The 24,465-nt window shown below is 41.5% G+C and overlaps 1 protein-coding gene across 1 annotated transcript in view; it reads left to right on the top strand.

Annotated features, from left to right (window-relative positions):
• LOC121948131 (short transient receptor potential channel 7-like) overlaps positions 1-23,793 on the top strand; it is a 63,036-nt gene extending 39,243 nt beyond the window's left edge. Inside the window, exons 7-11 of the mRNA XM_042493409.1 lie at positions 16,482-16,677; positions 18,051-18,272; positions 21,501-21,581; positions 22,540-22,615; positions 23,645-23,793. Coding sequence (XP_042349343.1) covers positions 16,482-16,677; positions 18,051-18,272; positions 21,501-21,581; positions 22,540-22,615; positions 23,645-23,784 — 715 coding nt within the window. The 3' untranslated portion in view covers positions 23,785-23,793. The remainder of the gene's footprint in view (positions 1-16,481; positions 16,678-18,050; positions 18,273-21,500; positions 21,582-22,539; positions 22,616-23,644) is intronic.
• Positions 23,794-24,465: the final 672 nt, after the last annotated feature.

Raw genomic sequence — 24,465 nt, 5'->3', positions numbered from 1 at the left:
GTCATGATTTGATATTTTGATCAAAGTACATAGGCTGATCAAATATAGATTACTAAGGTTAGACTGTACAGCTGAAGAAAGGAACCCAGTACATTCTGTTGCACTGTAGAATAAAGATCTACTCTGCTGTATTACTCATACACACACAACTGTTTTGGACAAAAATTTTCGTAAAAGTAAAATTGAGATGGCAAATGTTAGTGAGAGGTGTCAGCTGCAGCAAATTCTGTCTTAGCTGTGGGAAAAGTGCATCAATACTGGTGTAATTGTAACTTCTATCTAATGTAATTTAAATGCCTAGTGTTTGTTAAAAAAGAATAACTTTTACATGACATGCTGTTAATGATGAGTCAAATCATCTCGGCCTATTGACTTTTTAAAATCCATTTAAGTCTAAATCAATATGAATGTGGAGGTAACAAGAAAGGAAAATAAGCTTTTTGACAGTGTCTCTCAAGTTTTTGATTCCAGTCCACATTATTAAAGTTTCTCAGAGAGCTTTCCCATCGTTCAGTAAAGTGCCGGGTTAGTCAGTGAATTTGGACCTAAAGTAAAATTTTACACACCAAGATCGTGGTTGACAGTGATATGATGGAGCCCATTGTACCAAATGAACCCGTCAAGAATGAGCTCAGTTTTTCTCAGTCTATCTTTGTACAATATCGACTTGCCATAGATACATAAATTTTGCTCGGATACAACCAAAGAAATGCCACAGAGGAGATTTAGCATATTTAGTATTATTGATCAAAATCAGTACTTTTGGTCAGTCCGCATTTTGATGTATGAGAGGCAGCGAATGGCTAATGTGGTTTGCAGTGAAATACAACAGAAAGCTGGATGTAAACACGCAGGCGCCGCCCAGCGTGAATTCAGGTCTGTCTGCGTCTTTGCGTTGACTTTGAAAGTAAACACACCACGCAAAGCACTCACATCGCGTCCAGTGTGAACGCATGGTTATGAAGTGTATTTCACACATCACACAAATTTTTTTAACACTGGAGTCTGAACATCCACAAGGTTGTCATCTTACAATATCTTAACCTTCATATACCCTTCATTTACACACGCCTGCATGCAGACAGTGAAGGACTCCAGAAAAATATGTAAAGGATGACCATGGATGAATCATACAGCTTCATACAGTTATAATTATTCATGATGATATTCACATACTTTAATATTTCATATTTTATATATTTTATTCTGGCAGAATTTATCATGATGACCAACCAATTATTTCCCAGATTTTGTTTGGTTGGTCCCAAATTATGTGTAAAAATGCAGGAAATCGTAAATTTTTTTCTCGGTGTGGACCCAGAGACCCCCCCCCCCCCCCCCCACAATTTTAGGTGTCTCCCCACCAGTTCTCTAACCAAAGTTACGCCCTTGAAAGCATTCCCCTTCTCTCCTTACTGGCATCAAGCAATGCCACCCAAGCACAGCTGTTAAATGGGGGAAAACAAAATCCAGAGTCCTTGTTCTAGCTTCTGCGGTCTGAGTTAGACAGATCAATAGGGACTATTGTTGGATTTGATAATTGAAAATCATCCAACTGAAAAGGACGAGATAACAACCCTCACTGCTCTAAATGCACTTAACCTGCTAAAGTGCTGCATTTAATGTAATTATCAGGGTCATTATTTGCAAATGGTCAATTGGACATTTTAACTGAGGAGTCAATTTGAACGTAAAGGCTGCAGTATGTCAAACAGACTATACAATGCCTTAAAATATGCCCTTTCACTTTAAATTAACCATCCACATCAGCAACGAGAAATTCAAAGTTTATTCTATCAATTTTACTGTCACATTTTTACTGACATCTTCTTTTGTCTTACATCAACCCGTCCAACAAGTCCTGCAACACATCAGTCTGAATTTCAATGCTTCTGCCTCCTTCGCTCATTTTATCTCATGCACGTGTGTGCGTGCTCATTCTTTCACATCAGCTACAGACAGAGTGACGGTGGATCTTTCACTGTCATTGTCTGGTACTTGTTGGAAAGTTATCCGTCTTTGGCTGCTGACAGAATCTTTCAGCAAGTCTGTTTATCATCATTCATCTCAAAATGAAAACTCTCTCTGAGGTCTCGCGCTGTCACATATCATTACTCATTTTCTCAGAGGAAGACATCTCCAGATTTGAACAGATGACATTACACCATTTCTGTGCAATCCAATAGAGCAAAGCATTGCTTTACAAGTTGGTCTGTTATCATGTTGTCGTATGCTGTTATTTTTTTTTACTAACCAGAGTGAATAAAGTCTATATTATTGCACTTTGGTACATTCGTCTAGTACATGAAAGTGCACACTTCTAGGTAAAAGAGAGCCTGGACTAAAGAAGTCATATGTAGCATGTGGTAATGCATCATCCCACTAGGTCAGAGAAATACCCAGGTTTAAATCTGTACATTTAGTGGAGCATGATGTTTATGCTCTTTTGCATAATTTGCAGTTTTTCATATCAGTAAATAACACAGTGTGTGTCTTGAATTCTTGCCTTCAGCTAATTTTGTATTAACAGGCTTTCCAACCATGGCAAACTGCTTCCAGGTGGCGACATCTGTCTCCTCATAAGCATAAACCTTGTGCAGTTGGCTTATTTGTTGTTGCTTGTTTTGGAGTAGTCCCAGTAAACCACACAGCAGTTTGATGCACTGCAGTTTGCATGCATAAGGACCAAGGTCTGCCCTTTTCAGTGTTTTGGGTCTAGTTATTTGTCTTTGAGCTAAGCTTCCCTCCACTAATGAACCAAGCATAAAAGATTAAATAATAAGAAGTTAGAATGACCTGGGAACATTGTCACCCCTTTGTAGTTTCAAGTTGTTTTGGCAAACCATACAGTGTTCATGATCCAGCTTCTCTAGCAGAGTTGCCATGCCAGACTGCTCGCCTATCCATCTGTCTGTGTGTCTGTTTTTCTTATCTGGTTATACACCTGTCTCTCCACCTGCCTAAACTTGGCTCTATATGTCCACTTGATCCAGTGGCCTTTCTCTTTAATACGTGTGCAACTAAGCTCAGTCTAGAAACACTATCCATTTACACACTCACGTAGCATCACCAGGTCAGAAAGATATGAATTTACCACCAAAAAGTAGGGTTCAGATACATATCAGGTGAAATGACATCAAACAGCAACCAATCTGTGTTATATTTGTGAAGTCTCAGTTGTTATTTAAATGCAACAAATGTCTGACTGCAATTAAGCTGCATTCATAGCAAATCAGATGTTCAGGTGAAAATGCCAATCCCCCATTCTTCTAAATATGTGAAGTGCCTCTAGACTGTGATGAAGTAGTTGTATGGGATGCCAAAAAAATGCAGTCGCCCACAGCAAAAAGTTGCAACACAATAAACTGCTGGAGAAATGTGAACCAGCATCACACTGCAATGGCCATACACATAACAAACAATCAGAGGATATGTGCAGTGCACAGGAACAAGTAATACAGTCTCTTTATCGTTGAATATTGTAGTGAGTAAAAGAAATAAAGTATGTATTAACAAGTTGTGTGTACTATCCTCCAAAGAAGACCGATCGCTTTGTTTGTGTGTGTGTGCATGTGTCTTTTTTCCCAGCTGGCCTTCAACATCATGAGATGTTGATATTTGGGTTATGCCATCAGGCTACCAGAATTCAGTGTAATGCCAATGTCAATTTGATATAGTATACTGACAACAAATAAGGTTCAGATTTTGTTGGTTTTAAGTTGTGTTGGTAAGTACCAAAAATCCAATGTTTTGTAAACGTCTCATGACAACATCATCTCGACGTAGAATAACAACATTTAGTGGTTAAGTATGGCAAATAAAACTCAACATATGCCAAACGTCACAAGGCTATGTCCACACAATGTGCAATTATAACGTTAGACATTTAAAATATCATCATCACGATTTTCATTCCAGCCAAAAATAAACATTTGTCCATCGTCTTTCTGACATCATATTGACGTTCGGTGCCAGCTGGGTTGTAGCAGGAAAGATACTGCAGTGATGATAATCAACAGGAATTCTACATACCTATTTAGCCAATATAAGCAAAACTCACCGAAGACAAATACTCAGGTGCTGAGATGGGGAGACCGGCTTTTTATTGTTCATTTCCACACTCCACTCCCCTCACAAAAGGACACACTGCTGCTCGACCCTGCAGCTAATTGCCACAATGCTTGAGTTGGTGTGAATGCAGAAAGTCACACATTCCTATCACCTGTCCAAGCTTATGACCTGCTGAATATTCACCGTAGAAAGAATCACTGATCATAAAAAAATGTGTGATCAGACTTCTGGTGCGAGGACTCTACTTTCCCATGCCGACTTACCCTGCACCTCTGTGCTGTGCATATACAGAAGCTCCTCTGCTGAGCTGCAGCGCTGGGGTCTTAGAGGCTGTGAGTTCTGCTTGGCTGCCCACATGAAGCCAAAGATCCAGGCAACGAGATGAGCCGACAGACAGAGCAGCGGCGTGAGACAAGAGTTAACTGACAGACAGGCAGACAGACAGGTAGAGAGGAACACTAATGGAGTCAAAGTGGATGGAAAGATTGTGGCCACAACCCGTGAGTCAGACATATTGCAGACTTCTCAAAAAGCAAAGGACAAGTTCAGAAAAGGTCTTGTGCCTTATCATCACCATTACACAGTCATTCTCATCATAAGCATACGATGCAGCTCTGTGCATTGCCCTCTTATCCCTTACCCTCTCTGCTACAGAGATCAAGGCTGATATTAAAATCCAGCATGATAAAAATAGAAACTATTTCATCTTAACAACCTCTGACTGTATTTCTTTTCTTGTTTGGCCTTTTTTTTTTGTAAGAATATGTCCCTGCGTCTAAATGAGCCACAGCAGTGATCCTCTGACAGTTTTCAGTTGCCTACTCTGGCTATATGAGCTGCATAAAGATGATTTTAAAATGACACAAACCCCCCTGAAATTCTGTTGCTGTTGTCAGTCTCACCACCAGGGGTCAGTTTGGCTCTAAATCTCACCTGCATGTTGTGGTTGACAAAGCTGAAGCTGAGTGTGGACTTGTCAGAGAGACAGTACTGAATTGATTTCTGTACTGTGTCTACTTTTTTGTTGTGTGAATCTATATGCATGTAAATCCAATAAGTTGTCTACAAATGTCTCATAGACTTTGCTTTCTGTCCATTGTGATGCATCATTGTGTCTCTTTTCTGTCTGTCCATGTTTATTTTTCTGTTTCACTCAGTTCAGTAGTAGGTGTGATTGCAATTTACTTGGTATAGTGTTGCCTTTGCTGTGTGCAATTTTTTCCCATCTCTCTCTTTTCTCTGTCGCAAAGCAGAGAACATGTGCCGGTATGGTTGTGAGTGTGTGTGCTCATGCTCAGCTCTGTGTGTGTGTGGGCTGCCTGACTTTAGCTATCCGACAGGGCACTGTTCTCCACTGATGGAGGGCAGAAGAAAGGGCTGGTCTGTAAGCTCTGATACAGGAAGATGAGGAGGGAGCCAGGTGTAGGTAGTAATGATACCCCAGGAGGGGCCCTTGTGCTGGGGGAAAGAGGGAGGGGGGGATGTGATGGGAGTAGGGTGGGGTGTGATTTTTAAAAAAAAAAATTAGGCAGAGGATCTCACTCTCACACACACGTTGACTCACCCGCACAAGGTGCAAAAACTCACACACACATACACGCACAGCTGGATAGGGCTTAATGAATAGTGGGCAGTAAAAGCCACACATACCCTTTCCCCAGAGGCACGAAAACTCAGACAGCTATCTGACTCACACACTTAAAAAAACACCACATTTCCTTTTGTTGAGTGCCCACACATTAACGTGCAAAAACACTCTAGCAGGGCACACACAAGGGACACACACATTCACACATTCTCTCTCTTGCTGTATGTTTTTGCGTGTGCTGAAGGTGCTTACAAACATTTATGTACACACACAGGCGAACGAGGATGCTGATTTAGACAGCGGTGGTGGCGCAGCTAATCTATGTTCTAGTCAGCCATGCATGAAAATAGTGCACAGACACATGGACAGACAGACAGAGAGGGAGGGGACAGGGGAGGTGAAAGCGGAATAAAGGAGAGATGAATGAAATAGCAGCGTGTTTTGAAATAGTCAGAGGAGGACACCATGCATATTTTTAGGGTAGAGTAAAAGAAAAAGACCCAGCGAGGTATCAAGGACCTTGAAAAAAATCTCTAATAATTACACTGGCACTGAAGTGAAACATTGGAAATAATGGTGAATAAATGCAGCACAATCAAACAGACAGCTAACGGCACTGCAACAAAGTAAGGAGACAAAGTCCACTGGGAGGAGGAGGAGGAGGAGGAGGAAGAGGAGGAGGGGGGATGAAAAGAGAACCACAGGGAGAGATGTATATGCAGAGGAGGGTGTTTTTGGCTTGGCTGTTTGTTCAGGCAAAATGTGGGAGAGCAGCCAGGATGCATAGACAAAGGAGGAAAAAGAAAGGAGAGAGGATGAGAGAAGGTCAAGCAGACAGACGGACGCACAGCCACACGGGCTCAGCACAAATTTAGGCTGCACGCATTTTAACAGTGACTGTTTGAGAAGGTGGGAGGAAATCAGAGCTCATATACAGATTCTGTCAGCTGCTCTTGTTCCCAGCAGTTAATTATTGTTGCCTGTTCATTTAACTGCTGCTTATGTTTCATAATGATGTGTTTTATTTTATGTCAGTAAGTTCCTTTGGCAACACTGACCTTCATTTCATACCAGTGAAAGATTCATGCATTTGTATTGAACTGAAAGACACAACATGAACGCTAAGCCAATACTGGCTAGACAGGAGGCATATCAGATAAAAATCTAAGGATAAAGCCATGTAATGCAGTGTGCATGGAGAGAGACGGGGAGAGAGGGCAGGGATGCAAGCTGAGACAAAAAATGCAGAGGGGTATGGATAATACACATAGAAATTGTGTTGTTTTTGTAGAAGTTTGTAGGAGTTTTTGATTCTGCAGTGTTGGATAGAGTTGGAAGATGGTGGTGAGACTGGGGTCATGGTAAGAGAGGCGGGGTCTAAAAGGAAGGTAAGAGGAGGCTGATAGAGCCGAGAATGAAAAAGATGTTTGAGACGGAGTCAGGGTGAGCAAAAAAGAGAGGATTTATTAGTTCTGAAGGCAAAGGCAGTACGGTCGTGTTCAGCCTTTACCAGTCAAGCATATCTGAATGTCAAAATGAGGTGAGGAGACACTTACAATTAAGGCAAAATAGACCGAGAGAAGAGGCAGACAAAATAACAGCAAAAGAAAGCATTAATGTGGTGTCACCGCTGTGTCAAGGATCCGACCAGTAGCTTTAGGGTTTGTGGCAATATCTTGTATGTTTCAATAAATTATTCCATTATCGTGACAGATGACACAAGCATTCAATTTCCGTCTTGGTGAGATTTGAGGTCATTCCTTTCAAATATCACAGAGACCATCATTTGACACTAAATCATTCTGCTGAAATTGATTCCTTTAGTTGAGTTAAGAGGCAACAGCGCGCGGACATCACTTCACATATGGTCATGAAAACACTTAAGTACTGTTCATAAGGCTGTCACGCAAAGAATTAATTAGACAAAAACAGGCTTCTAATTTCTGGTCTCGGACCATCAATTTTGTCAGGTGACAAGTGTCATTAGCTTATTTTATCAGCTGTAACTTGCGAGCTAATAAAGCTAACATTAGCTCCATTTGAAAGCCCTGTCTGTGGCTACATTTTTAATATTTCCAGCCAACTCCTCATTGAAGAGGTATAAAATAGACACACGAAGGCTGAAGCTGCATGTTCAAGACAAAAACTTAGTCCTCTCAACAGCTGGGTTACATTCAAAATACATCTTTATGAAATAAAGAAATAGTGATAAAGACAGAAAGTAAGTCCAGGTATTATATAGGGTTGCCCCTTGAAAGTCAGAGATTTGAATCATCAGTTGGAGACCCCTTAATTGACTAAGATTGCTTCAAATCGAGCAGTGTTTTCTTTTGTTTTTTGTATTCAGTTTGCTGTGTAGTGTACCTCTTAGGACGTTTTGGTCTGCAGATTTGCTGCTGAGTAAGTGCTCTTTACTTTTACGCTACTCTTTGGTACAAGAAGAGGCAGACATGCAGGCAGCAGCACAGAGGGAGAGAGAGGCTGCACCCTGAGGTGAAGAAGTGCTGAGTTTACAGTTCACAGCAACTTAATATGATACAGTCTTTTGCTTTTGTTTAAACTCTAGCGTGCATAAAAAAATGTTGCTGCACATTTGCAGTCTGTCATTAGTGACGATAGCTTGTTTACTATGTTACATGAATGCCACCGTCACAATGAACGTCCTGCCGAGCCCCCTTTTTACATGAAAAAAAAAGAATCATTGAATATTTGTACTGAACTGCTGAATCTGATTCAGTAATTTGAGTCGGGTACAGCCCTAGTATTATAAGCATCCAACAATCATTCGCCGTCTCTGTTATATGGCAGCTAATCTCCTCTGCTCAGATGGTAAGCAGCTTCCAAATCTCATTGTTTTTCCAGCATGCAGCAACTTTTGGTTGTTGCTCTTCGTCATCGTGTTAACCGCTGCTTTTCAAATTTTCCATGGTGGGTCGCATACGTAACACGCCGTCAAATCGTCACACCCATCCTGGCCACTGTCCCATCTTCCTGGCCATCATGTTTATAAAAAGACTATTTCAGCACTGCTACTACCTCCTGTGGCGGCTTAAAAGAGAGACCACTCCACCCCCCCTCCATGCCAAGATCACATGTTATATACAGATCAGTGAGGTGGCATAATGGCAGCATATTCACCCCTTGAACAGACAGTGTAAAAGGGGCTTTATAGACAGGAAACTATCACATCTACACTCAATATAAAATCACCAATTAACCTAATCTATATGATTTTAGATTGTGTGAAGAAGCCTGTGAGAGAATCCCCAAATTCCATATAGAAGGGTACAGGTGCCCAATATTATAAGTATAATAAGGATTAGTGTAAAATCAGATTATTTCTTTCTAAATAAGCCTGAGTTGTTTAGTTGACATACTTGAGAAGAGATAAAGTTTAAATCTATTCTTAATTGTTTGTATTTTAAAAGTATGTTTCCCATTTAATATCGGTGGTAAGGGGTTTGGCTGAGGTTGCTGAAGCATAAATTTCCTCAAATCCTTGTGTTCTTTGTTTTGGAGAAACTTAAGACATTGAAGAATTGTCAATTAACAGTTTAATTCATAAATTAAAATCCAGTTCCCAGCTGTTTTCCTGGAGGACTCTTCAATGCAACTGGCTAACATCACACATAATAGTAGCCAAAATCAGCTCAACACAGTGGTTTGTGCTGCGGATTTTGAAAAGTTCAAGCAAATTTTTTACTTGCTGACTTGAAAAGATGAAGACAACATAGACTCACTGAGACAGAAAAACAGACAGCAAGGGAGCAGGCAAATTAAAAAAACAAGTTGATGTCGTCCTTGATTCACTATCAAAACACTCTTAATTGCTCGTCTTGTGGTGTTGTATTCCCTGCTTAATAAGATTTCTCTCACAACTTGCCTGAAGACACATACCAAAACAGCATCCTTTTGCATTGCTTTCTTTTCGCCTCATTTTGTGTCCCGCCGCCTGTCACACAAATCTACACACACTCATAAACAGGCACATTCGTGAGACACGCACATCAGTTTTTGTTTAGCTCCCCCCCTTTCTCTCTCCCTCTTTTTTCTCTCTCGATCAAACACACACACACACACACACACACACACACACAGGCAGCAGGCAAGCATTTCAGGGGAGCATTCATTCATTCATTAAAATCTGAGGTGGGCAAGGCCCAGCCCCTGCTGTCGCCATGGTGACAGCTCCTTTGGTGCGACAGATAGAAAGTTAAACTCAATTTAATATTTAAAGATGTTTCGTCTATAGTTGCCTGTCTGTCTGACTACTTGTCTGTCAGCAGGAGAGGAGACGAGAAGGAGAAGTTTAATATCTTGCTAATGACTGAAGGGCAGAGCGAGAGCGGCAGAGCAGGAGGCTGGGGGCAGCCGTTCACAAAGTCTGCATTTACATTTACATTCGGCCATTGTGAGAATATTGCTGCAGATTAAACAAAGAAGAGACATATTTTAGAGAGGGGAAATGATGAAAAAAGGAAAGTAAAAGTCTTACAAATAGATTGAGTGACAGAAATAGCTGAAAGCTGTTGGGATGAAAGATGGAAAGGGGTGCGAGAGGGAGGGAGGGTGATGCTTAGAAAGATATAAAAGCAATGGAAATAGGAATATAATGAGAAAATGGGTGAGAGAGATAGAGAAAAGGAACGAGAGGCAGAGATGATAGCGAGAGAGAGAGAGGGAGCCAAGACCACAGAGATTAACTTAAAGTGTAACGCAAGAGAGACAGAGAGCACGTCTCTGGGGGAAGAGGTTGATTTGGGCCTGTCGGTGATTTGGTTTGGACTCTGCCTGCAGAGCTGAGGTGACTCACCAGTCCCCCGCACATACAGACGCACACAATTATGCATGTAGCATGAGTGTATAGAGTTGTGTGTGGTAGAGAGAGAGAGAGTAACAGTAAGATCTTTACTGTCAGTGTCCTGCAAGGGTAAGCGTTCATGCGTGTGTGTGCGTGCGTGTGAGGCCGTCATGCTGCATGCAGCCCATTGGGAGCTGTCACTCTTAATAATAGATAATAACACACTATCTGTCTCTGTCTCCAGATGCCCACTGTCCCTGCTGATTCACTGCCTGTTGTGCAATGATGTTATAAAACACACACACACGCACACACAAACACACAAAAGTTTGAAATGAAATCATCTCATTTTTACGTTGTTAAAAAATCCTCCATCATCCTTCGCATCGAGCACCTCATAAATCTTAGTTACGGCTTATTGCATAATACACACATGACCAGTACCTGAGCTGACATTAGCAACAGACAAATTCATTTTATCAGTGTTGGTGATCTCCCAGGAAACATTTTAGATTTTTCTTAATTGCACTTCCTCCCAGAGAGGCATCTCGCACAGATCAAATAAGCAGAAAACAAGCTGAGCAAAACAAATGATGGTGCAAAACAGCACCGGCTGCTGCGTGCGTCAACATTATCCAGCGGGGAGGAAGACCCTGTGCTCTCATACTTGAACGGTTCATTTGCAAAAACAGATACTTTTGTAATTTGTTTTCCTTAATTGTGTTTGTTTGTTTCTTAGTTTGCACTCCAATCAAACGTGTTTATTTAATAAAAAATGGCCTTTATCTATTTTTTAAAAAACATTTCTATCCATACTCTATCTATGTATGTTGAAAAGACGTGAGAGGTGTAATGTATGTAGCTATATTAGTGCATGGGTGTCTCATATGGTGCTTTAGGGAGGGCTTCGCTTCCAGTAATGCCGCCAACACTTGAATGTCACATACACATTTTTGGAACTTTATATTTAACGACCAATCTGCCCAAGCGAACAGATGAACAGTGTGTATAAATAGCCAGCAACGTGGTGAGTGTGTACTTTTAATTGTGTGAGTACATTTGTCGCTGCCAGTGTCTGGTTTAATGGCACATTAATGTTGCCTGGAACTAAGCCCTTCATCATTATCTACACTCACTTTTTTTGGGGAGGAAACATAAAAATGTAAATCGAGCAAGCATTTCACACGGGTGGGAAGGAGAGCCAGGAGGCAGAATAATTTGATTAAAAAGATAATTTGGATAAAATGTAATAGAGACCAGATAATTGTCCCCTTTTTTAATTTATTTTTATATTTCAAAGCCTAGAGAATGCATCTTGTAAGAGAAGCACCAGATAAGTGACAAGGCATTATTTAAAGAGAGGAGGCTTAAAAATAACAGCATCTCAAGGCAAGGCCACCAAAACCACCTTCCTCGGCTCTCCTGATAGGCTGCTGGATGTGTGTGATGTGAATAGTGAGTGAGAAGATGGTATTATCAATACCAGCCTTCAGTTGTTGCTAGTCTCCCCGTCTGTCTGGCGCATAGGTCCCCTGTTACACACACACGCACAAAGAACACCTACTGTTAATGCTTGTAAATGTGTTTCTGTTTACACGTGTCCTCAGTGGCGGATGTCATTGTAATTTGTTGATGCTTATGATGATTTATAACATTGCGAGTCTGGTCTGCACACGGCTCTCACCTCTGACATCACAAGCAAACGTGTAGGTGTCTGAGCTGAAATTGCTGGCAGTGCTAGCCACGCTGTGCAAATGACAGCAACAGAGCTAACAGCTCAAATGGGTCACTGGTGTGACCTGGAGGGGCGACCCAAGGGTGGGCAACCTAATCGCCAGAATACATGATGTCCTTGTATGTTTCTGCAGACCACGAATATGTAATATTTGTATGTTATGTAGCGGATATGTTGAAACGTTCTGGCTTATATTAATCCATTTTGATGTCACAGCTGGAAATGTCCCTCCCTCTCGTTGAAAAAAATACCAGCTCTTGTTGGTCTCAAACAGTGGTCTGCTGCCCCCACCATCCCCTCCCCCAAGTGATAGAAAAGTAAGCTCATATATATGTAATCTGAATTACATCAATGTAGAAATGGAGATATGATACATGTGAAATTTACGAATGTAACATAGTGTAAGAGACTGTGTTAAGAACTGTTTTTGTTAAAGTGTTAAGACTGTCACTGTTCAGAGACAGTTTTCACAGAGGATGACTGTTTGATAAGGCACTGAGATTTCGAGAGGTCAGTGAAGTAAGCATGTGTTGACAGCTTGGATGCTGTGAAGCCTGTCTGTCATGTCAGCTACCTATGACAGTGTGCTGTGGGAGGTAGCTCACCTGTAGCTGGCTGGGAGGGATGTGTTGTTATCATTGCAGGAGGACGGGGAAATTTAGTCTTGGATGCGGGGAGCTGAGCAAGCGACTGGTACAGAGCCGAGGAGAGAGAGGCTGTTTTATTGTATCAGCGTTGGTTACAGCTTACTTAAACCTGTGTACAGGGTAAAAATAAAGCTACGACAAAAAACGTCTCACTGCCTGCTCATTGAGGGAGGTTACAATATCTATTGTTTGAAAAAATCAACAATACCAACGTGTTATTCTGGTGACTGGGTTGTGATACACAACTGTGACAATGCTGTCCTATACTGCTCAATATTATGAGAATAAGCAAGAAATATTCATTTATATAGTATTTCCCATATTACCATCTTTTTAAAATGTATTCCTTTATGATGTATTGTTAAAGTGTCAACTGTTTTGTCCCAAAATGATCACTTGAAACATGCTGCCTGACTAAATTTTTTACAACAGAGCATGGTTATAATAGGATTTGCAATATCAGGGCAGGCTGCAGATCTTGTGTTGGTGGGTCGGGTTAGGTTGTGGAACAAATTGGTCATACAGTATGTGCAGGTGGCGGGTGGTTGTGGTATTGTACATTGTGGTTGCGGTTTGGGTGCATGTCTTGAAAATCACCCAAAGCAAGCTTTATGCTAATACGTGTGTTTTTTTGGTTTTTTTTGCATATGTAATGTTCAGTGCATATAAAGCTCTTTGCATAACCTCACAAAACCATAGCAGTGATCCAAGGCATAGAATCAGAAGGATGTCTGTCATGCTAGCATGTGAGCAGATTATGTTGAAATATGTAGAAATCAATGAAAATGGAATGTAATTTTCATGTGAGAGCATGTTTGTAGTGCGTAGGAAAAATGAAGCATTCAGAGGTTAAAATCTATAAATACATGGCATGTACTGACAATCAATCACGCCATTCAACTTAAGTTCAAGGATGCAAAGAGAATAGTGACTGCAGGTAGACAGCTCAAGGCAAGTCTGGTACAGAGAGTCGTCTGGGAGAAGTGTTTGTAATGAGCAAAAACAATGAACACAATGGTTTTATGTTCAACATGATGCAAGAAAAGACAGTAAAAGGGGTTTGAACGGTTTTTGTGATTACAGAGTTTCATCTGTCTACTTCTACCTGGTGGAAGCACTCAATGTGTTTGTAATGATTTCCTAGAGAGCGATGTATTTTTCAAGGAAGTGTGATGAATAAAGGCACAGCATATTCTTAGATGTTTTGCAGCAGAGTTAAAGAGAGAGAAACAACACACACAGATCTTGTCTTGAAAGTTAAAGAGTGCATTTTTCTTTCTGTCTGAAAGGTCAAAGCTGAAGTAGAAGTAGAAGAGTTTCTGTTTTCATGTGTGAGAGTGAGAGAGAGGAGGGGAGAGTCTGTGCATTTGTGTCTGTCTCTGTCTCTTTATAGATGTGAGGTTTTGTTTTTTCTCTCTGTGCCTTCACTGAGCTCTCTGCTTGCCAATGTAACTGTGTCTCTTTGAAAGACGTTAAATCGGAAGACACCACAGCCTCAGACCTGGAACCTATAGATCTTCCCCTCCAACAGCCTCTTTCCACCTCCATCCCCTCAGGCAATCCAACAGTCGGCTTCTTCCTCCCTACTGAGCCCCCCCCCCCCGTCATCTCAAGCCCCTGCTTGCCACTCATTGAATATTTAACAGCAGACATGTACCTAAATGTCAGTGCTGACAGGTCTTGCAGTTTTATGCAGTTTAACCTCGGGTCAGGGTCAGAGGATGAGCAGAGATTTGACTGTAGGTCTCAGAAAAAAAGCACACGACATGATGAGTAGACTTCCATTTGCCGTAATTAATTATCAGCAGGAAAACAAGAACGATACATATTTTGACCACCGCTACTGTCTGGTGTCTGGGGTTGGGTGAGGATTAAAGGGTATCGACTGAATCGTCGGCACTACTGAGTTGACCCCGTCTCACTTCCAGCTCTTCATGTATAATACTGAAGTTTAGGGCTACCAAACAAACGTTGGTATTTGACTAGTTTGGAGTGAGATTGTGTTGAATCACTGAATCCCCCTAAATAAATTGGTGCCAAATTTTTGTCCCTCAAAGCACACCTGGGTGAGAGAGGGTGCCGCATTGTGGCTGTGATGGAGCTGCTGCTGATTGTAGCCACTCTAGACAAAAGAAGATGGAACAAAACCGTGTCACAGTCAGTTTTGTATCTAAATGTTTTCTCTGTCGAATAGTGTTTCCCTCCTGTTAATGTGTAGCACCCCCCTCTGGGGTTAGGGTGGGAACTAAGAGTTCGAGTAAGGTTTAGGTAGAGGGAAACACATAACGATTGGGAAACAGACTTGGACACAATGTCTTGTAGTGGTGCCACATGGAAAAATTCCTTTCATCAAAACCCTAAGCGTATCAGATATGTTTTTTTATTCACATGCAACAGATAAGCTGTCAAACTATGCAGCTGTCTGCACCGGCTCCATACAGACTTGCATCTGCAACCTGAAGCATTTATTTTCGCATCAAGTCTATTTTTCCAGCAGTACTTGTAAAAATGCAAGGTTGATGCCCAGTAAAAGGCACTGAATAAAAATATTTCTCTACATTTTGGAACAGAGCTAGAGAGCAACACACTTCCATAGACTGCTAATATTTGCCCAGCAGCTGGAAGTTTGGACTTGTATTTTACAAATGAAATTACATTGCTCATTAAGAGAGGGTAAAATACCAAAATATGGTACTAGAGATGTATGTATGTAATTATGTCTGTATATGTATATATGTACAGTATATACAGTATGTGTATGTATATATATAGTATCAGCATGTTGGCCGATTCTGATATTTAATTTTAAAGCCAGTATCGGCTACCCATGACTTGCTGATATTATCATGCATCCTTGAAAGGTATCATTGGGTACCTGTTCCGCATTCCAGGTACCAGCACTGGTGTCACATCGGTTTAAATGTGAACAGTACCCAGCCTTTGTGTTGTCTTTAAACTGACCAGTCTCAGAAATGTAATTTTCATTGACGTTCAAATTAAACTGAAGAACTTGGCCACCGTGAAAAATCTTGAATGTCTTTTTAGAGTTTAATGATCCCTGGCTTTAAATATTTCTTCATTTATCTTAATAGTTACAGCCTTGACACCCCCCAAAAAATACCACATACGTGTTCATTTTAAGTCATGGAGTGGAGAAATAAACTTTTACTGTCTCATCATTAACTGCAGTGACGTTCCAGTATCTATTTTGTGTAAAGGGCAACACACGACCAGGCTGCAGGCTTAATGAACTGACTTCTATAAACCAAATGATCTCTCAAATGCTGAAGTTGAGTCATTTCCTGCTTTTTCGCTTTTGCAGAAGTCAAACATGTTTTTATGCGCGTGTATGTGTAGTGCATGTGTGTGTTTGTATGTGTAGGTGTTTGAGTGTGTGTGTGTGAGAGAGAGGGATACATGGGGTAATGTGTTCAGATTGGACATGACTCATCAGTTATTTCATCAGTGCCACCTCATAAATCCCACAACATTAAAATGCATTTTGTGTGTATGTGTGTGTATGTGTGTGTGTGTGTGTGTGTGTGTGTACGTGTGAGAGAGCAATTAGCTGCTATGTGTTTTTATGTGTATATGTCATGTACTGTTTTCTCACTCCACATCTTCTCTCTCTCCTTGCAGGGTGGAGGAGAGTTTTAAGACTCTGTTCTGGTCGATCTTCGGGCTGTCTGAAGTTATCTCAGTGGTGCTGAAGTACGACCATAAGTTCATAGAGAACATCGGCTATGTGCTGTACGGAGTCTATAATGTCACGATGGTGGTCGTTCTTCTTAACATGCTCATCGCCATGATCAACAGCTCGTACCAGGAGATAGAGGTATATAACAAAAGCTAGTCAGTCAATACAGAAAAGGTCTGATACTGTCAACAAGTCAATAAGGATCATTGTTTGATCTCCTCGGAGCCTGCAGCGCAATTAGAGAGTGAGTTGAAATCACTATGAGACTTAAAAAATCAATACAAGAGCAACAAACAAAAACAGAATACAAAATATGAATCTTGCTTAGAAGTTGTCACAAAAACTGATCCAAGAAGTCCAAGAAGTAGAAGTAAATAAATGACTAGTTTTTATGGACTGATGGGATTTTGTAAAGCCTCTTTCATACATTTCTCCCAGTGAATTACTGACACAACCTTTGAGGCGCTGCAAGAGATTTTCACTATTCACACACTGAAGAACCTTTCCATCTTGCACCTTTATACACATATCCTGATAATGCCAGAATAAACGGGGCATGGGACAGTCCAGAAGAAGGCAGTCATGCAACACTGGATGCCATGAAATTTTTTTTTAAAAAGATATCTCTTATTTTCAGGAAATGGTGGGTGAGGAGCTGTTTTTGTGTGGTGCCAAAAGAAACAGAAGAATTTGTATTGCTTGCTAGTTATCAAATCACCCATGAAAGTATGGGTGTGACTGCTAAACTGTTAACATATTGCAGGTTCAAATAAGTCATCCGCAGAGTGTTGTGATAGGTTTGCTCACACCATGTGAAAGCTTTTTTGTCAGACAGACATAATCCATTACATATTTATCCCAAAGTCCTGCAGGGATCTGATTTTCAAGACCCACTGTCAACCCGGCACCACAACATGCAATTACACGCCTGCACACAACCAGTCGACACAAGATGAGCGGCCCCACCCTAATCAACAAATCCCATAATAACCACTTGCTGTAAATAAAATCAGTGAAAGTAAAAAAAAGATAATTCAAATTAATCATAAAATAACAAATAATAATAAATTAATTATTTAAAAAATGTATGAATTCATAAAACACTCTTCTTCTGTCTCTGGTGCAATGTTCAGCAAGTCTATATATTTCATAAAAGGGTTCCAGATTTAGAACCGTACCTGGAAATAAAAATAAAAATACAACCCATGAATTGACTTTTTTGAAGGGTAACTTTTTGCGAGTACCTGTGGGTACCCAACTCAGTGACTCTTTCCCCTTCAGTGCTGCTGCTGCTGCTGCTCTTAATTCACAACACAGCTTTACCGACATTTCCCCTGGATGCTACCAGGTCTTGAGGTGGGGAACTGGGGCTACAGATTTCCCTGAATATTGGTGCCTGCTCCCATTCACACGTTTCTGAACATTTCAGGGATAGACAGACTGCATGTGTGAAAGAGGCTAAAGTCTTCATCCATCGCCAGCTCTGTCTGTCTTTCTGTCCGTCTCTGCAGGAGGACGCCGATGTGGAGTGGAAGTTTGCCCGAGCCAAGCTGTGGCTCTCCTACTTTGATGAGGGCCGCACCCTGCCCGCCCCCTTCAACCTGGTTCCCAGCCCAAAGTCCTTCTATTACTTGGTCCTCCGCATCAAGTCCTGCCTGATACGCCTCTGCAAGGCCAACAGCCGTCGCCATAACAACGAGCTGGAGCTGGGCATGCTCAACTCCCAGGCCAAGGTTAGTGTCAGGAAGTCTGATTCCTAATCTCATGATGAATTACAGACACAAACTAAATAATGTGTTGCTATTTTGGATATGTTATCCAACAACTAATGAGCTGCTATTATTTTTTCCTCATGAAGATTCGTTAATTAATAATTTCCCAACCAAACCGCAGTAGCCACTAAATAATGGACTGTTTCTCTTCATATCCATATTATTATCTTTTCTAAGTGCTATGATTCAACTAGCCCTACCTTGTTTTCAGGAACTATGGTGGGAGCCAATAATTACAAGCTAATTACTAACACAATGCAGCTTGTTTTTCTTGCCTCTCATTCAGCATGTTATTACTAGCTGGGAAATGATATTATGAAGTCACAGTTTACACAGAAAAATTATATTACAAATAGCAATTTAAGTTCAGATCAATTCATCTAATATTTACTTTCTTTGCATTTGTGCATTTTGCTGCATTTGCTGACATACTGTTTACCATACCGATTACTGTCCATCCAGATATTCCTCTTTTGCTCCTCCTCAGCTAAATAACATGTTTTGTTTTCCATGTGGCTTCAGTTAAACTGTTGAAATTGGAAAAAGGGCAAAAGACAAGCTTACTAATTGCCGTATACAGTACATAGGCCTGGGTCAACTGTTTGTAGCATGACTGTCAATTACTGAATCTTCAGCATTTAGAATATAAACAGTGTGCTCAGTTGGCCTTGTCATGAACAGCCAGGAAATGCATGATATTCCCACTGCACACCTGGGGATGCAACTTTAGCTTTGTTCATTCTCCCCCTCTCAAGAATTGTCCATCTAAATAAAATCACCGTAATCAAAAGAAAGTCTTGCATGGAGAAAATAGCATAGGCCATTTAACAGAGAATCAATCTTAGCGCTGGCCTTATCCACAGGCATTTCCTCTGTCTGATTCCACGGCTCAAATGGCTCACCTCAGCGCCTCGGCTGAGCTATTAGTCAGGCCATTGAATCTTCCTGCGTCTGCTCAAATGCCTGTGCAGGTTTCAGATGGGGACAAGATGGGTTACACCCCGCTGCCTCTGTGAGCTCCTGAACTTCCCTGCAGCTCTGACACTTTAAGCGCAGAGCCAAGCAGGTGCAGCGAGCAATCGATGCGGAAGCTCACACTCGAACACAATGCAGCATCAAGAATGTCAAGTGAGATTCGGAAAAGACAGCGTGGTCTTTCTGAGTCAGTTGTTTTTTCCTCTCTGTCTTTTGGTCCATGTTTCTTATGAGGGATATCAGCGGTTTGAGAGTGATATGCTAAATAAAAACTAATGGTGTTGGCTTAAAAGCAGCATGTGTGTAGAAAGATAACGAAGTCGTGGTTTGTGAAATAGAAAGAAAAGCTGACTGAGCCTCTCGTGATATATATTTTTAATGAACATTTGTATATGGGTTTCATAAAAAAGTAATGGGTTCACATATTTGTTCAGTATTTGCACAGTGAGTGTGCATGTGTGTGTATGTGTATGTGAAGATGTCTTTTATATATTCATTATTTCACATATATCAATTTCAGACTAGATCACAGAGTATGTAGCAAAGTCAGTCTGGCTTTGGTAAACCTCTGCATAAAAGACGTATTCATCCTCACATCCACATGAAGCTGAAGCAGTATGTGCCATCTGGTTGTGTGGTTCAGTAAATCAGTGCAGACATAAAAATGTTAATTTGCCTTTTTATTGCAAATAATTCAGAAGGTATTCTCTGTTCTACAAAGTCGTTAAAAAATGATTCCTTTTGATCTCAGAGGATGAGTTGCAAGATGTAAAAAAACCCATATAAAATCGATGAAAGCACAAATGAGTGTAGCTCTGAATGGTCTCTTCAATGGATGACTGTAGTTTGTATCTTTTCCACATAATTGATTCTCTGTCAATACATATTGTGGGATGGTAGAGATGTATCTGTAGTAATTTTTTTTATTTATAATTTATAGCATTTTTTAATTAATCTGTTCTTAATTTTAGTGCAAACACATTCGGTATTTTATTTATTTATCACACACACACAGATGAACAGACTTTTTCCCATTAACTTACATTGTAAAGGAGTCATTTATAAATTAGTGGATGATTTTTTCAGAGCATCACAACCTCTACAAATTGACTTGTTTCATTATTGGCATTTAATTCGGTCTGATAGCAGCTGGAAAGTCTAGAGGAGCTGCGCGCCTTAATCATTTTATCCCCAGCGGATGTCTCCAGTGCACTTGTTCTATGGGCCACACAGTGCGGAAGCAGCGCTGACCATCCTGGTAACTTTAGGGCCCTACCTCCAACACTGTATCCAGGCGTCTTTATATATCCATGCACTTGGATTTTGGTGCTCAAAGCACCAATGAAAAGAATTAAAAACTCAAAAGCAGTGTCTCTCTCCAGAAATCATGACCCAGTTACTGAGGGTAATCTACAGACCTCGTTGGAACTACTTTCTTCCTACCAAACAACATCCACTAATCGTATCACTGCACAGTAGTAGTTTGTTAGAAAGAATATCGTTTCTGTATAAAACTTCAGACAACAAGGTCTGTGGATTGTCTTGAGTAATTGGGTCATGATTTCTGGAAAGTAACATTAATATTGAGTTTTTCAAATGTATTTTTTATTTATTTATTTTTTTTGGTGCTTTGAGCACTACAAGCCGAGTGCCATCTAGATCCAATATATCGGAGAGAAGGCAGACATCTCTACGGCCAATATCTCCAACACCTGGAAACTGACATAAAATAATCTGATAAAATGCAATATAGCTAAGAGATAAAATATGTTGTTTGATTTTGGGATGAACCGTCCCTTTAAACTTTTATATTATCCACCCTTTATGTTGAAAGAACTCCATGCCTCTGCAACTTTAGAGCATATAAAGTAGCAGCTAGTTGCGTGTGTCCCCACTTGAGTTAAAACTCCTTCTGACACAGCAGCGCTGAAATGACACACAAGCTACAAAGCAAGGTCATGGACGTGGAAGGCATCTAGAAGTGAGTTAATATAGATTCACTCTGGTCAAGTGATGCCATAAAGTCTCTTGGCCCTCTCTTTGAAGACATCTGTGAGCACCAGATACAAAGCCCTGCCTTTCATTGTTGTTTTATTTTGGCACTGTGTTGCCTCCTCTAACACCCTTTCCAAGTGCTTTCATTATAGAGGACCAGTCAACCATGAAATGTGACGTTAACACTGAGCTGCTGTCTGTATCTCACCGCTACAACAGGACGAACACCTCAGGACTTATCCACGCCAGGGAGAGGAGTTCATCCCCAAAAAATCTCGAAAACACCCGACCAGATACCAGGTAAGACAGAAAGGAAAGGATGAGACAAAGCAGAACCGGAGAATCTCAGGAAAGAATGTGTGAAAGGGAAAAGATTGAATAAAATGAGAGAGAGTGAAATATTCAAGTTGAGAAATAAAGAACAAAACTAAAGCAAATATGCAGAGAGCGGGTAAGCTGAGGGTTGATAACAGATGTGAGGGAGGTAAAGAGACTTACATGAAAAAAATGCAAGCAAGAATGAAAGAGGTTGAAAGATGAGCTAAAGACGAGAGAAAGAATATGGATTGAAATTTGTTTGGATGAAAGGACATCAACTGAAAGGAGGGCAGGATTGAACAAGTGATTGCGAGTGAAAGAGGAAGAGGAGGGGTGGCAAAAAGAGAAAGAGAGCAACAGAGCAAGGCTGAGAATGCCTCTAATGAGCTGTTTGAGGGAGATCGAAAGCAGGCACTCAGTAAATGAGCTCAAAGTATCACGCTGAGGAGAGAAGAGATGCTCTCCTCCTGAGTCTGCCCTTCACCTTTTCCCTGAGGGGAATCTGACTTCCTTCACTGGTCCACCACGCTTTTCTCTCAGCCCTCCCAGTTTGTTGGGGTTTTTCTTTTCAATATCCGAGATCCAAGATCACTCACACACCAAGCATTGATGTGTCACTTAATTAGACTTTTGTATGTGTGCAGTATGTGCGGTGACACATACAGACTCACATTCACAGTGTCTACATGCAGAGATTGACTGCTCGAGTCTTGGCAGCAGCTGCAGGACATCCCTATTGGCTACAGATCAATACTCATACATTTCACACACTGTCTCCGAGACACAATGCTGTTCTCTGCTACTGTCTGCAGGATTTTTTTTTGTGTGTGTGTGTGTACATAGGCACGCCCGCACAAATGTGGTTGCTATGCTATGGGTTGTCACATCACCTCATCACCTTCCCTCTATCTAATCTCGTCCATTCTTCTGCTCCACATAGAATATCATGAAGCGCCTCATCAAGCGGTATGTGCTGAAGGCTCAAGTGGACAGAGAGAGCGATGAAGTCAATGAAGGTAAAAAATAACCCTCTTCATTAAGGCATACTCTCGCTGTGTCATTATTTGCTCAGGGCTTGTGTGTGCTTGAGTGTGTGGACTGTCAGGACCCTGACACACCAAGCTGACAGTTGGCTGCTGGTCAAATCAGGCTCTTGGTGAGCATTTTCTCGTCCCACCTTTTGCGGTGTGTCCAGAATTGTTGGCTCTAGTGGTGAGGATTTTTGTTTTGGCCTATTCAGCCCGTCGTTGAATGAAATCACTTTGACTGGCAGTTCAACTCCAGTTCAGTCCACGAGAAGAGACACTAAGGGGAAGGAAGCAAACAGAAGTCTGAAGTCAAGAGGGACTGAGATCAAAACAAACTTGTTATATAAGTTGCGCTTATTTTTTAGCCATTGAGCTCGTTAGCTGAAATGGTTCGTAATTGTTTGTATTATTGTTCATCCTCAAGCCAAGAGAAATTATTTAAAAATCCATGATGTTATCACAATGTTAAGTCTATGGTGGGCCAGCAGGAAAACACTATTGCGCAGTGGGCCATATACGCCAAAGTAAACCCGGGAGCTAGAAACTTTTTTGGCGTATGTGCAATTCCAGTGGAATGAATGGGCGCCATCTTAGTATACTGTATCCAGTTGTTAATATACGTCTGTGATACATACTGCCATCACCTGCTGTTATGGAGAGTTATTTCCTCTCATGCAGATTTAAAAAAAGTGCTGATTCGCCATTGGCTGTAGTCTTTGTTTCTTGTTCAGGTGCAACTTTTTTAGGCAACGTGAAGCAATGCTTCAGCCTTTATCGCCAATAGTTTGGTGTGTCTCGGCCATTAGTGAGGAAGAAAAGGTAGGAGCGCCTGCGTGTGAGAGAATAAGTCCATGAAATGAGGTCATGTTGCTTATCATCGTATTGTATGGCTGCACACACGTGTCAGTTCGAGCACAGTCTCGTGGCCTTGTAGACGAGTGCTTACCTGCACACTCGTCTGCATTCGCTCACGCTCACGCGCCCTGATTGTTGTGTCCGTGTGTGACTGTGTTGCAGGCGAGCTGAAGGAGATCAAGCAAGACATTTCCAGTCTCCGTTACGAGCTCCTGGAGGAGAAGTCCCAGGCCGCCGGAGAACTGGCTCTGCTCATCCAACAACTCGGCGACAAGTTTGGCAAGAACACCATGAGACACTGACAGGACTCACAAGAAGGAGAGAGAAAGATGTGAACGCGGGGGGGATCAGGGGGAGGTTGGGGCAGAGAGCAGGGTTATTTTTAAGACTTAGATAGAGGAAATTGGAAAAAAAAAAAGGAAGAGAGGGGAAGCAGAATGTTTATGAGATGGACAGGGACGAAAAGCCTGAGCGAGGCAAACTGGGTGCAGAGCAACTTAAAACAAAAAGGAAGCATTTTGTATATGCAATGACCAATTAGTGAGGAATGTGAGAGGAAGATAGCTGCGACTGCAAGTGAACGTGAGGTCAGAGGGTCGGAGGGGAAGTAAACTCAGGCGGAGGGGCTTTGTCTTGACAGTTGAATTCTAATTAAGGGCGACGTCTTGAGGGAGTGAGAGGAAGACAGCGGCTCGCAGGCTGGGCGGGAGCTAGAGGGAGACGAATGAGGAGGCGAACACAAGCACCATGAGATAAGAAGAGGCACCACAGGGCAGAAGACTGAGGCAGCGCAGTGCTAAGGGCCCCCACATCCGCTGCCAAGAGATATCAGTGCATCATCAAGTCGGAGGTGAGAAAGAGAGGGAAACCCAGAGAAGGGATGACACAGAGAGAGTGAGTGGGGGGGGGGGCCTCTGACCTCACGTTCACGTAAAAAACTGCCACTGTTATTTTACACCAGAAAGGCTTTGCTTCTACGTCTT

The sequence above is a fragment of the Plectropomus leopardus genome, chromosome 9 (assembly GCF_008729295.1).
Source record: "Plectropomus leopardus isolate mb chromosome 9, YSFRI_Pleo_2.0, whole genome shotgun sequence".
NCBI classification, from domain to species: Eukaryota; Metazoa; Chordata; class Actinopteri; order Perciformes; family Serranidae; genus Plectropomus; species Plectropomus leopardus.
This window is presented reverse-complemented; position numbering and strand designations above follow the sequence as displayed.